The sequence below is a fragment of the Rhamphochromis sp. 'chilingali' genome (genome assembly GCF_963969265.1).
Source record: "Rhamphochromis sp. 'chilingali' genome assembly, chromosome: 21".
Lineage (NCBI taxonomy): Eukaryota > Metazoa > Chordata > Actinopteri > Cichliformes > Cichlidae > Rhamphochromis > Rhamphochromis sp. 'chilingali'.
The window spans coordinates 11,772,400-11,786,746 of NC_137949.1; the positions used below are offsets into that span (position 1 = coordinate 11,772,400).

Genomic DNA, 14,347 nt, shown 5'->3' on the forward strand with positions numbered 1-14,347 from the left:
TGCTCTAGCACCTTGATGGACTGCCAGTGGCTATAATGGATAATGAGCTGTTTTATTTGCTCTTGGTCTTAATAATGGTTAGGGTTGCATTGAATCTGTTTACAATCCTGCATATAGAAAAAAAAAATAGTACTGACTGTGTTTAAGTGCAAGGTGTCCAGCCTATTTGTTCTTATATGAGGAGTGTAGAGTGACACCAGGCTCTAGTATTGAGTGGGATGTGTAAATCAGAATCAGAATCAGAATACTTTATTGATCCCTGGGGGAAATTATTTTTTGTTACAGTGCTCCATTTTAAACCAACATTAAGACAAGACAGACAATACACTAACTAAGAATAGTACAATATATACATATATATACATACATACATACATAAGTCACTCATAAATAAATAGTTGGAAAAGAAACATGTGTAGTTGTAGCAGCAAACAGTGTGTTAAGTGGATGCGTTGTACAGGGAGATGGCCACAGGCAGGAATGATTTCCTGTGTCGTTCAGTGGTGCTTTTCGGTAATCTCAGTCTCTCACTGAACGAGCTCCTGTGACTGACCAGCATGTCATGGAGTGGGTGGGAGGTGTTATCCAACATTGTCTTTATCTTGGACAGCATCCGCCTCTCCGACACCACCTTGAGGGAGTCCAGCTCCATCCCCACAACATTGCTGGCCTTACGGATTAGTTTATTAAGTCTGTTGGCATCTGCGACCCTCAGCCTGCTCCCCCAGCATGCAACAGCATAGAGGATCGCACTGGCCACAACAGACTCATAGAAAATCCTGAGCATTTTCTGGCAGATGTTGAAGGACCTCAGTCGCCTCAAAAAATAGAGACGACTCTGGCCCTTCCTGTAAAGTGCTGTGGTGTTTTTAGCCCAGTCCAGTTTATTGTCAATGTGTACTCCAAGGTATTTATAGTCCTCCACAATGTCAACACTGACCCCCTGAATTGAAACAGGGGTCAAGTGTTTCCTGGTCTTCCTGAAGTCCACGATCAGTTCCTTGGTCTTTGCCACGTTGAGCTGCAGATGATTCTGCTCACACCACGTGACAAAGGAGTCGACCACAGCCCGGTACTCTGTCTCATCATCCCTGCTGATGCATCCAACCACCGCAGAGTCATCAGAAAACTTCTGAAGATGGCAGGTCTCTGTGCAGTGGCTGAAGTCTGTGGTGTAGAGGGTGAAGAGGAAGGGGGAGAGGACAGTCCCCTGTGGTGCCCCTGTGTTGCTGATCACCTTGTCAGACACACACTGTGGGAGACGTACATAAAGATGGGGGCTAATAATAAGTCATTCATTTAAAACAGATTTGGTCACAGAACTGCAAGTATTTACTGCAGGTATGTAGGTGATGTAGGAGTCTGACAATATTTGGGTCTATATTGATAATTTTGTTACATGACAGTAAAATGAGGAAGAGATGGAGAAGAAAAAAACAGAGTGAAAGACATGAGTGGGAGTTGCTGTCCACACTTTAAAAATAATCTGAATGAATGCACCATATTTCCATCTAAAAACTTAAACAAAATACATCAACCAAACTTAAGTTCTATGAACATGACACACATTTGTTGGTTAAATTTCAGTCAATTAGCTTTTTTGTAGCTTTAATTTATTGACCTTTTTTAACCTTTCATTCCGAATACTTGGATTTAGTAAATCAAAAAGGTTTTACATTCATTTACTCATAAATCAAACACATCAGAGCAACAAAATGTTGCCTTGTTATATAAAACTATTATGTACTTTGTGTAACTAGTGTGTGTTGTTGAATGAACTAATACATGGTTAGAAAATATTGTGAATATTAATCTTATTGTTTCAATTCAAATTCATTTATTTAGATAACAAAGTTTACCACAGATAAATTACATTATTAACACATCCAAAGAAATGTAACTTTTTTCTGTAACTGGCAGCAATTAACTACTGTTACTGTTGTAACTAGTTCTTCCTCCTTCTTTTATGCTAAACTTTCTTTAGGTCTGTGTACATCCCCACAAACATGTGACACATGGCTTCATCGCTGTTATCTTCATCGTGCCTTTAGCCATGTGTGTATGCTCTTTGATTAAAAACATAAATCTACTGTTAAAAGAAGAAGCACATTATAAGAGTAAAGACATTTCAACAAACACTTGAAGGCAAGACAAAGTTTTCCTATGAATTCTCCAGAATCCCACAAATGAAAATACAGCTTTAAAAATAAAAAATACAGTTTTAACATCATAAGCAATATAATAAATTTAAAAATTGCACTGCAAGAACACAATTCCCTTATGAACACTCACACTCACACAAACACATATATATTATACTGTACGTAAACATGTCATCCAGTTTGGTTACTAATATAGATCTAACCAGACTAATACACCCGACCAATTTGAACCAAATGAAACTCTCTATTCATATCTTTGATTGGTTTACTCAAGCTATACCGTTACATCGGTATATCATGTAAATGCATAGTAATTATGTATTAGTTATTGCATATGTTATTGTCACTATGCACTGTGTACAATATCCATCCAGGAATAATAATAAGAAGCTTACTCTAAGCCTTAGTACATACACGTGCATCGTCTTAGAAATGTGTAAAAACGTACTGTGGATTAAAGAAGATGGGCCCACGAGCAGATGAAGGGGGCTGTTTTATTTTGTGATGTGCTTCTAGTAAAGACAAGAATATTACAACACATTCTACTTACATTTCCACTGTAAAACACACACAAAGAACCCTAATTTTAAACTGGTTGCATCAGTTGTTTAGTTATTAACCAGTCAGAGGAGAGAAAATCAGAATATTTTCACGAATATAAAACATTTAGAGCAAGATATCAACTACCATTAAAGGTAATTAATGATGGTAAAATGTCGACAGCAAAACTAATGTGCTAACGCAAGGCTGAATACCCCCAAAACAAAACCACTACTGCCTTCTAAAGTTTTCAATATAAGAGTAAAAATGTGCAAATGTCTTCAACTAAACAGACATGTTCTAATATTTTCTAGTTGTGTTTGCATTGTTAGATAAGAAGTGTAACTTGGACAGGAATGACAAAACTCACTGCCTTCTGAGACCTGAAATTGGCTGTTTTATATTGATGGAAAGAAGATGTCAGAAATACATATAATCAGGTCTACTTTTTTGCATCTGTTCTGCAACTGTTAGCTCTGAAGATGTGTTAGTTTAACAGCCTTCTGACATTTTTTCCCACTTGCTTGGATTTGAACGTTTTCCAAGTGTGGAACATGCACTTGAAATTGTCACTGCTTTGAAGTAATTAATTGTCATTGGATGAACACATACAGATATAGTTGATCTGAGTTTTCTTAAGATACAACCAACAAGAAGGAATCATTTAATAACCATGAACACAATATATTTATATTCATTAAGCATTTTTATATCTAAGCAATCAAACAAGTGCCTTAGTTGACTTTTCTGAGTGTACACTGCAAAGCCAAGCATGTCTCCTACATCAAGGTGGCCATAGCTGGGTTTCTATTGCATCCCACGTCAACACCACTGACAGCAAAAAGCACTCAGGGGCCGACAGATCACTTTACCATTCCTGCAGCAGGAAGAGGAGCCTGGAGGCGGGTGGTGGGGGGTTGAGAAAAAGGGCAAAAGGACTGCAGGGGTGTACACTAATAAGCATTGGCCAGTAGGTGGGAGTATTGATGCTGGTTTTGCAGTTCCAACAGGGGGGAGGATAGAGGAACATTAGCAGCTAGAGGAAGGGAGTCATTGACCTTTATTGATTTATTCCCACTGCTGAAAACCTTCTGCTAAATATGATAATTATGATTGTGTGAAATGCTTCTCTGTGATCGATGACAGTGTGTGTGGTACACATTTAACTTCAGCTTTTAAAGTAGGTTGCACTTTTGTTCATCTACCAGCATTTCTTTTCTTCTGGCATCTTCCAAGTGAACAATTTAATTTCTAAAATTGTAGGTTATTGTAGGACACAAGTGGAAGATATTATTTAATTTTAATGCTTAATTTGCTACAAGATAAATACAAAAACAGCAATTAAAATATTTCCAGGCATGTAAAAATTTGGGTTCGAGTGAAGCAGGAGTTTCCTAGAACGGGACATTAATAAATTTACCAGGAAAAAAGTTTGTTTGCACATATGGGCAGCACCATTGCTCCCAGGGGAAAGGGTTCTAGTCCATACGACAAGAAGGGACGGACAGGGTAAACTGGCAGCACACTGGGAGGAAGAGATCCAAATTGTAGTTGGCCAGCCAAACCCTATGAACCCAGTCTACAGAGTTCGGCCAGAAGGTAAAGATGGGCCTGTTAGAGTGGTCCATCGTAATCGCCTGCGCATATGTACTTTCTTGCCTTCCGTCAATGATAAAACAGGAGGTGGCGCCTTAGAACCAGGAACGGCAGCTGCGCATGATATAGCGACAGCCTCAGACCAGTGGTTACTTCTATGGAGTATGGCACAGCAGATGCCAGGGCCAGGTCACTATCCGTCCTCCAACAAGTCCGCCCCTGCAACTCAGGAGGGTTTAAGGAGATCTGCCCGTGAAAATCTCGGGAAGCCCCCACCTCGATATACTTAGTAGAGTGCCCGAGGACGGGCTAGGAAAAAGTTGGGGTGGGTGTTACGGAGTATAGCATGGTGGGAAAGGACGGAGAGAAACCCCCCCCCCCCCCCCCCCCCCCAAGTTTTGTTGGTTTTGTTTTTGAGTTTGTTTTGGATTAATTGCATGTTTTTGTGTTTATTTACGGTTGTTGCACCTGTGTGGGAGGGGAGATTTTACTCTAGCCCAGCTGCCAGTGAGGCGGAGTTGAATACAGGGAGCGGCTGATTGGAGTTCCTCTTTATAAAGGGGAGAGGAAGCAGGAAGTGTTGTTGTTGTTTTTAGTAGGACCTCGGTGAAGCAGGAGAGCCCCGGAGATCCAGGACAAAGTGTGCGCATTTTTAATAGAAAGGATTTTTTTTTAGCCTGGCCTGGTTTTTGCTTTTAACGAAACGGAGGACGTGGAAAGGAGGACGTATTCCTATGGAGCTGTGAGAGGACGTGCTGGAAAAGAGAGGACGTGCTGGAAAAAAAGGGACGTGTTGGAAAAGAGGAAAACGAGCACTAGACTGGAGACCTCCTGCGCCCCGATAAGAAGAACTGGACCAGCTCGGGGAAGTTTAACTGCCGGGAGGTAATGTGGAGACCCAGCCTCGAACAAAGTTAAAGCCTGAAAAGGTGGGTGGCAAACCTGTTTTAGGGAGCTGCAGGATTGATACGTGTTGGTTGCGTGTTCGTGCAGTGACCCTCTCTCCCCTCTCCCCTGTTTGTAACTAGGCGAAGAACTCGGACCGCGGTGGTCTTTGGGCTTTGGATCCCTGGCCGGGGTTGTCTTCAGCCGGTAGTTTGCCTAGAGGAAGAACAAATACATTTTGTGTAACCCATTGCAGTGTGTGCGTGGTGGTTTGTTGCTGGTCCCTACTAGAATTCCTATTCTTTTTGCACGGAGGCTCTCTTAACAGACCTCCCGTAACATATGCATATGTATCTTTAGACAAAAAGGTTCTGAATGACCATTTGATTCCAACACATGTGAGGCGTACTACCAAATCCTTGTTCCTTTGGAGGAACAGCAACCAACATGGAAGGCTTTCCATGAAAGGAATGGTCATTTGGGGGTGGCAAAGACACTTTCGATGCTGCGCCGTAGTTTTTATTGGCTTCAAATGGAGAAGAGAGTGCGGGACTGGACAACATCCTGTGAACGGTGTGTACGTCATAAAGGTCGTGGTGACGGTCAGGCCCCACTTAGTCCTGTTCTTACACACGCACCTCTCCAAACCGTGGCAGTTGATTTCCTGACATTAGGTAGACCGGCAGACTCATACCAGTACATTTTGGTCGCCACTGATTTGTTTACAAAGTATGCTTGGGCAATACCTACCAGGGACCAGACCGCTGCAACTACAGCGAAGATGTTGTTGAAACATATTATTCAGCCAATTGGATGCCCAGAACAACTGCACTCGGATCAAGGTGCTAATTTCGAGTCCGCCCTCATAAAGGAGCTCTGTCAGTATTATAATTGTCGGAAAAGTCGAACTACTGCCTATCATCCTCAGGGAAATGGGGCCTGTGAACATTTCAATCAGACATTAATAAATATGCTGTCCACCCTAGAGGAAGAGAGGCGGACTCGGTGGGTACAATGTTTGCCCGAACTGCTCCAGGCTTATAATAACTCTGTCCATGCGTCTACAGGTTACACCCCCCATTACCTGATGTTTGGATGGAATGCTCGTCTGCCAGGCGAGCTGTTTATGGGGACGAAGAGACCCATGGAGTCAACCACGACGCAGGAGTGGGTGAGGAGACATCATGAGCGCTTGAGGCTGGCATACCAGATGGTGGAAAAGAGCAGCCAGAAGGCTGCAGGCCGGATGAAGGACAGGTATGATGTTGGGGCTAGGGCAGCACCATTGCTCCCAGGGGAAAGGGTTCTAGTCCATACGACAAGAAGGGACGGACAGGGTAAACTGGCAGCACACTGGGAGGAAGAGATCCAAATTGTAGTTGGCCAGCCAAACCCTATGAACCCAGTCTACAGAGTTCGGCCAGAAGGTAAAGATGGGCCTGTTAGAGTGGTCCATCGTAATCGCCTGCGCATATGTACTTTCTTGCCTTCCGTCAATGATAAAACAGGAGGTGGCGCCTTAGAACCAGGAACGGCAGCTGCGCATGATATAGCGACAGCCTCAGACCAGTGGTTACTTCTATGGAGTATGGCACAGCAGATGCCAGGGCCAGGTCACTATCCGTCCTCCAACAAGTCCGCCCCTGCAACTCAGGAGGGTTTAAGGAGATCTGCCCGTGAAAATCTCGGGAAGCCCCCACCTCGATATACTTAGTAGAGTGCCCGAGGACGGGCTAGGAAAAAGTTGGGGTGGGTGTTACGGAGTATAGCATGGTGGGAAAGGACGGAGAGAAACCCCCCCCCCCCCCCCCCCTAAGTTTTGTTGGTTTTGTTTTTGAGTTTGTTTTGGATTAATTGCATGTTTTTGTGTTTATTTACGGTTGTTGCACCTGTGTGGGAGGGGAGATTTTACTCTAGCCCAGCTGCCAGTGAGGCGGAGTTGAATACAGGGAGCGGCTGATTGGAGTTCCTCTTTATAAAGGGGAGAGGAAGCAGGAAGTGTTGTTGTTGTTTTTAGTAGGACCTCGGTGAAGCAGGAGAGCCCCGGAGATCCAGGACAAAGTGTGCGCATTTTTAATAGAAAGGATTTTTTTTTAGCCTGGCCTGGTTTTTGCTTTTAACGAAACGGAGGACGTGGAAAGGAGGACGTATTCCTATGGAGCTGTGAGAGGACATGCTGGAAAAGAGAGGACGTGCTGGAAAAAAAGGGACGTGTTGGAAAAGAGGAAAACGAGCACTAGACTGGAGACCTCCTGCGCCCCGATAAGAAGAACTGGACCAGCTCGGGGAAGTTTAACTGCCGGGAGGTAATGTGGAGACCCAGCCTCGAACAAAGTTAAAGCCTGAAAAGGTGGGTGGCAAACCTGTTTTAGGGAGCTGCAGGATTGATACGTGTTGGTTGCGTGTTCGTGCAGTGACCCTCTCTCCCCTGTTTGTAACTAGGCGAAGAACTCGGACCGCGGTGGTCTTTGGGCTTTGGATCCCTGGCCGGGGTTGTCTTCAGCCGGTAGTTTGCCTAGAGGAAGAACAAATACATTTTGTGTAACCCATTGCAGTGTGTGCGTGGTGGTTTGTTGCTGGTCCCTACTAGAATTCCTATTCTTTTTGCACGGAGGCTCTCTTAACAGACCTCCCGTAACATTTGGCGTTTGTCGACAGGATTTGTGACCAGTATACAAACCTACCTGCCTTAGACTGATTAATATGGCGGATGAGTTATCTGAAACCAGGAATATGGCGTCACCATTTTTTATCGGTGCGCCCTGGGTACCAAAATTTTGAGGGCTTAATACGAATTATGAAGATTGGGAGAGTCAAATTAGCGCAATGCTCCGTGCTCAAAAGTGGTCGATAGAACAGCAATGTGATTTTGTATTGAGTGCATTAGGAGGAGAATCACGACGTGAAATTCTTATTCTGGAACAAGCGGAGCGGGATACGCCAGATAAAATCTTTCTTCAGCTTAAAGAACTGTATGGGGACAAAACAGCCGTGGGTACCCTGCGTGCCATGTTTTATGAATGTAGACAAAGGACAGAAGAGCCTATTAGAAAGTTCACGTTACGCTTAAGGGAGTTGGGCCATCGCCTGCAGACAAAAGAGCCACAAGGGTTTCGGCGGGCTGACCTGCACCTGCGTGATCAGTTTGTCTTGGGTCTTAGGGAGGGTGAGATACAGCGTGATCTGCGGCGTTTATTAAGGCACGATCCTGACCTCTCATTTGAACAGGTGCGTAAAGAGGCTCTGCAATTGGAAGCGGATGCGCTGTATGGCGTACATGAGGACTCCGCTTGTGCTGTAGTAAGAGGGGATTTAAAGTGGCAGGATACTCTGAATTGGAGAGATAAGTTTAAAGTGGAGATCCTTGCAGAAATGAAGGAGCAAATTATGGATCTCAAAAATACTCTTCAGGAGGAGCTGAGGGAATTTGTCCGACCAGCACCAATGCCACGGACGTTTTCAGCTCCTAGAGGTGAGCGAGAAAGGTGGAACCTTAGTTCCCCTCAATATAGGGGAGGTGTTGAAGTGTCCGAGCCACCCCCAGTGACAAAGCAAACCCCACGGTTAGTGGAGCGACCACGGCACAAGTGGGATGAGCATGGGCAGCCTATTTGTAGTAGGTGTGGAGTTAGTGGACACATGGCAAGAGAGTGTCGGGGCACTTCATCTCAGATGGCTTTAAACGAGTAAATCCAGTCGCTATGGGCCAGGTGATTGGAAAGGATGATAGTGGTCCAACTCAGTTAAACCACCCTCAATTTTTAGGGGCATGCCGTCAAGTAGAAGTATTCATTGATGGTAAAGAAGTGACATTTTTGCTGGATACTGGGTCTAATGTAACATTAATGCCACAAGCCTGTTTTAGGAGATTGTTTGGTGAACAGGAGCCGGGGAAAGAGAGTGATCTTAATTGGCTAAAGCTGAAGGCCGCGAATGGATTGGCTATTCCTTACGTGGGCTATGTGTTAGCTGAAGTACAGGTGGGAGACATTACCCTGAAAGATATGGGAATTGTGATTTCAAAGGACGACCCCAATAATTCTAATGCATTACCTATATTAGGTATGAACATCATCGTTCCATGTTGGGATGTGTTTTTTTTGAAACCTCAGACGCAGACCCAGACCTGGCCTGTTGGCTCGACTGTAGACGCTCAACAAGCGTGGGCATCTGCTTTTCAGGACTGTCAAAGAATTCAGGCAGCTGTCCCCGTACCACAAGTAGGGACCCTGCGACCCGCTTACCGCCACCCGGTGAAGATCCCTGAGCACAGTGAGCAGGTGATTTGGGCTAGGGCCCCACAGACACTGAGGAAAGGACAATGTATCTTGGTGGAGCCATTGGAAGGGCCTAGTACAGTTGCCGTTGCTCGATCGCTAGGAACTGTCTATAGAGGCCGGGTCCCCATCAAAGTAAGGAATCTCAATCCTTTTCCTATTACGTTACGACGTTATGAGGCCCTGGCTACATTCTCCACGGAAAATGTCGACATTCAGGAACCTTTTGAAGTCACGTTTGAGCAAACCAGGCCAGGCATCGTTGAAGTGGGCGTATCCCAGGTGAGCTCGGAACCATCTGGTAAAGCTCCTCACATTGAAGTTATGACACAAGGGCGGTCGAATCTATCTATGGAGGAGCAGGAAAAGTTAAATGGTCTCTTGAGGAAGTGGGGCGATGTGTTTGCTGCCGACGAAGAGGATTATGGCCACACAGATGTAATTACGCACTCTATTCCGACAGGTATGGCACCTCCTATTAGAGAGCGGTATAGGCCAATCCCCCCTAAAATGTATCAGGAAGTGCGAGAATTGCTGAATAATATGATTCGATCAGGGGTGGTGCGAGAGAGTACAAGTCCCTGGGCAGCACCCATTGTCCTGGTAAGGAAAAAGAATGGGGAATTGAGATTTTGTGTGGATTACCGCAAGTTGAATGCAGTGACACATAAAGACGCCCATCCATTACCTAGAATTGAAGAGACCTTGACGATGCTGACTAAATCAAAATACTACTCCACCCTTGATCTAGCAAGTGGGTATTGGCAAGTGAAAGTTTCTGAAGCTGACAGGGAAAAAACTGCATTTTGTACTCCTTTTGGCTTGTATGAGTTTGAAAGAATGCCTTTTGGATTGTGTAATGCTCCAGCAACATTTCAAAGGTTGATGCAGAGTTGTTTGGGAAGTCAAATCACAGAGTCCGCTTTTGTCTATCTGGATGATGTGATAGTATATTCACCGGATTTTGACAGCCACCTAGAACATCTGCAGGCAGTGTTTGCAAGATTGAAGAGCTATGGGCTGAAGTTGCGACCTGATAAATGTGTTCTTTTCCAGCAACAGGTGAAGTTCCTGGGTCACCTGGTGAACAGTGAGGGTGTGGCTCCGGACCCTGATAAGATTGCCGCTGTACAGAAGTGGCCGGCCCCGCAGACTATTCATCAGGTGCGTTCCTTCTTGGGCTTTGCCGGTTATTATCGGCGGTTCATTGCAGGGTTTGCGGGTGTTACTAGGCCTCTTAACTCGCTGCTAGTGGGAGTACCGAAGAATGAAAAACAGAATATCCCCATAAATTGGGATGAGGATTGTCAGCAGTCCTTTGATCTTCTGAAGCAGAAATTGCTCGAGGCTCCTATTTTAGCTTTTGCTGATTTCAGATTACCCTTCCGGCTTTATACGGATGCCAGTAAAGTGGGCCTTGGTGCAGTACTGTCTCAAGTACAAGATGGGAAGGAATGTGTGATAGCCTATGCTAGCAGAAGCTTAGCACCCGCCGAAAGGGATGATGCAAACTATAGCTCCTTTAAACTGGAGCTGCTCGCTTTGAAGTGGGCGGTGACTGAGAAATTTAAAGATTATCTATGGGGGTCTCTGTTCACAGTTTATACTGATAATAATCCATTGGTCCATTTATCGACTGCAAAAGTGGGCGCAGTGGAACAACGGTGGGTAGCCCAGCTCGCAAATTATCAATTTGATATTAAGTATCGGCCTGGCCAGGAAAATGTGAATGCTGATGTTCTGTCTAGAATGCCATTGCAGGTGCAACCCCAGGATTTGGTGCCTCCACAGAGGGTGGACGAAAAAGCATGGGTTCAGGCTGTGAACATCGATTGGGATCCAGGATGCTGGCAAGGCTTACAAGAGCAGGACCCCACGCTGCATAGAGTGAGATACTACATGGCCTGAGGAAAGATGCCATCTGGGGAGGAAAGACGCCAGGAGCCTACTGCAGTCTTAAACTACATGAAACAATGGTCACGGCTGGAGTTGTTGGAGGGTGTTCTGGTCCGCAGGGGGGTGGATTCCAACACCTGTGAGGCGTACTACCAAATCCTTGTTCCTTTGGAGGAACAGCAACCAACATGGAAGGCTTTCCATGAAAGGAATGGTCATTTGGGGGTGGCAAAGACACTTTCGATGCTGCGCCGTAGTTTTTATTGGCTTCAAATGGAGAAGAGAGTGCGGGACTGGACAACATCCTGTGAACGGTGTGTACGTCATAAAGGTCGTGGTGACGGTCAGGCCCCACTTAGTCCTGTTCTTACACACGCACCTCTCCAAACCGTGGCAGTTGATTTCCTGACATTAGGTAGACCGGCAGACTCATACCAGTACATTTTGGTCGCCACTGATTTGTTTACAAAGTATGCTTGGGCAATACCTACCAGGGACCAGACCGCTGCAACTACAGCGAAGATGTTGTTGAAACATATTATTCAGCCAATTGGATGCCCAGAACAACTGCACTCGGATCAAGGTGCTAATTTCGAGTCCGCCCTCATAAAGGAGCTCTGTCAGTATTATAATTGTCGGAAAAGTCGAACTACTGCCTATCATCCTCAGGGAAATGGGGCCTGTGAACGTTTCAATCAGACATTAATAAATATGCTGTCCACCCTAGAGGAAGAGAGGCGGACTCGGTGGGTACAATGTTTGCCCGAACTGCTCCAGGCTTATAATAACTCTGTCCATGCGTCTACAGGTTACACCCCCCATTACCTGATGTTTGGATGGAATGCTCGTCTGCCAGGCGAGCTGTTTATGGGGACGAAGAGACCCATGGAGTCAACCACGACGCAGGAGTGGGTGAGGAGACATCATGAGCGCTTGAGGCTGGCATACCAGATGGTGGAAAAGAGCAGCCAGAAGGCTGCAGGCCGGATGAAGGACAGGTATGATGTTGGGGCTAGGGCAGCACCATTGCTCCCAGGGGAAAGGGTTCTAGTCCATACGACAAGAAGGGACGGACAGGGTAAACTGGCAGCACACTGGGAGGAAGAGATCCAAATTGTAGTTGGCCAGCCAAACCCTATGAACCCAGTCTACAGAGTTCGGCCAGAAGGTAAAGATGGGCCTGTTAGAGTGGTCCATCGTAATCGCCTGCGCATATGTACTTTCTTGCCTTCCGTCAATGATAAAACAGGAGGTGGCGCCTTAGAACCAGGAACGGCAGCTGCGCATGATATAGCGACAGCCTCAGACCAGTGGTTACTTCTATGGAGTATGGCACAGCAGATGCCAGGGCCAGGTCACTATCCGTCCTCCAACAAGTCCGCCCCTGCAACTCAGGAGGGTTTAAGGAGATCTGCCCGTGAAAATCTCGGGAAGCCCCCACCTCGATATACTTAGTAGAGTGCCCGAGGACGGGCTAGGAAAAAGTTGGGGTGGGTGTTACGGAGTATAGCATGGTGGGAAAGGACGGAGAGAAACCCCCCCCCCCCCCCCCCCCCCCCCCCAAGTTTTGTTGGTTTTGTTTTTGAGTTTGTTTTGGATTAATTGCATGTTTTTGTGTTTATTTACGGTTGTTGCACCTGTGTGGGAGGGGAGATTTTACTCTAGCCCAGCTGCCAGTGAGGCGGAGTTGAATACAGGGAGCGGCTGATTGGAGTTCCTCTTTATAAAGGGGAGAGGAAGCAGGAAGTGTTGTTGTTGTTTTTAGTAGGACCTCGGTGAAGCAGGAGAGCCCCGGAGATCCAGGACAAAGTGTGCGCATTTTTAATAGAAAGGATTTTTTTTTAGCCTGGCCTGGTTTTTGCTTTTAACGAAACGGAGGACGTGGAAAGGAGGACGTATTCCTATGGAGCTGTGAGAGGACGTGCTGGAAAAGAGAGGACGTGCTGGAAAAAAAGGGACGTGTTGGAAAAGAGGAAAACGAGCACTAGACTGGAGACCTCCTGCGCCCCGATAAGAAGAACTGGACCAGCTCGGGGAAGTTTAACTGCCGGGAGGTAATGTGGAGACCCAGCCTCGAACAAAGTTAAAGCCTGAAAAGGTGGGTGGCAAACCTGTTTTAGGGAGCTGCAGGATTGATACGTGTTGGTTGCGTGTTCGTGCAGTGACCCTCTCTCCCCTGTTTGTAACTAGGCGAAGAACTCGGACCGCGGTGGTCTTTGGGCTTTGGATCCCTGGCCGGGGTTGTCTTCAGCCGGTAGTTTGCCTAGAGGAAGAACAAATAAATTTTGTGTAACCCATTGCAGTGTGTGCGTGGTGGTTTGTTGCTGGTCCCTACTAGAATTCCTATTCTTTTTGCACGGAGGCTCTCTTAACAGACCTCCCGTAACATATGCATATGTATCTTTAGACAAAAAGGTTCTGAATGACAATTTGTTCAGTTGCAGTTCTCCTAAACTGATTATTAAAAGCCAAAAATATAGTGTGCCAAAATGTAATAAAGTTTGGATATTACTGCACTGCTAAATACACACTGTAGTGCAATAAAGCAGCATTCTTGCCAGAGCAAGTCAATTAAACCAAATCAAGCTAAGAATTTCCTGAACTTTAAATATTTATTGGATTATTTGGATCCTGCTCTTCTACCAAATCCTATTTGTGTGTTTGCCTTCAGCAAGCAGGGTCACCCTCAGTTGATCTGACCACGCTGTATAATTCTAACAACAGCTGGCCAAAGTCAGTGGCCCGCAGCCCACCACTCCCTCCCTTTGTGGGTTAGCAATGGCAAGCATACTCCCTGTGGTAGGGCACATATACTGTACATGCACAAATACAATACAGAGTACAGTATATACTACCCCTACAATCAAATACTGCATGGAAAATATGGAACATGGGAATATAATAATTGTATTATTGATGCCTATACACTGAATTATAAATTAGAATCAGACTTATAAGTGGATTATACTGGCAGCTTTAAATTTAACACAA

General features: G+C 45.5%; 1 protein-coding gene and 1 long non-coding RNA gene across 8 annotated transcripts; both read left to right on the forward strand.

Moving 5' to 3' along the window:
* The first annotated feature begins 5,173 nt into the window (after window positions 1-5,173).
* On the forward strand, window positions 5,174-7,273 carry LOC308389137 (uncharacterized protein). Its single transcript, XM_080870313.1, has 3 exons — window positions 5,174-5,227; window positions 5,327-5,390; window positions 6,251-7,273. Exon 3 carries the CDS (start codon window positions 6,271-6,273, stop codon window positions 6,895-6,897), a length of 627 nt encoding a protein of 208 aa, XP_080726439.1. The 5' UTR covers window positions 5,174-5,227; window positions 5,327-5,390; window positions 6,251-6,270; the 3' UTR covers window positions 6,898-7,273.
* A 90-nt stretch (window positions 7,274-7,363) lies between these two features.
* Window positions 7,364-13,733, forward strand: LOC308389138. Of its 7 annotated transcripts, XR_013970224.1 has the most exons (5): window positions 7,364-7,533; window positions 7,626-7,689; window positions 10,517-10,624; window positions 11,209-12,354; window positions 13,202-13,733. It is a non-coding gene; the product is annotated as an uncharacterized lncRNA (long non-coding RNA). The 7 variants fall into 7 exon arrangements; XR_013970223.1 differs by having other exon boundaries at window positions 7,364-7,689; XR_013970225.1 differs by lacking the exon at window positions 7,626-7,689 and having other exon boundaries at window positions 9,296-10,624.
* The last annotated feature ends 614 nt before the right edge of the window (window positions 13,734-14,347 follow it).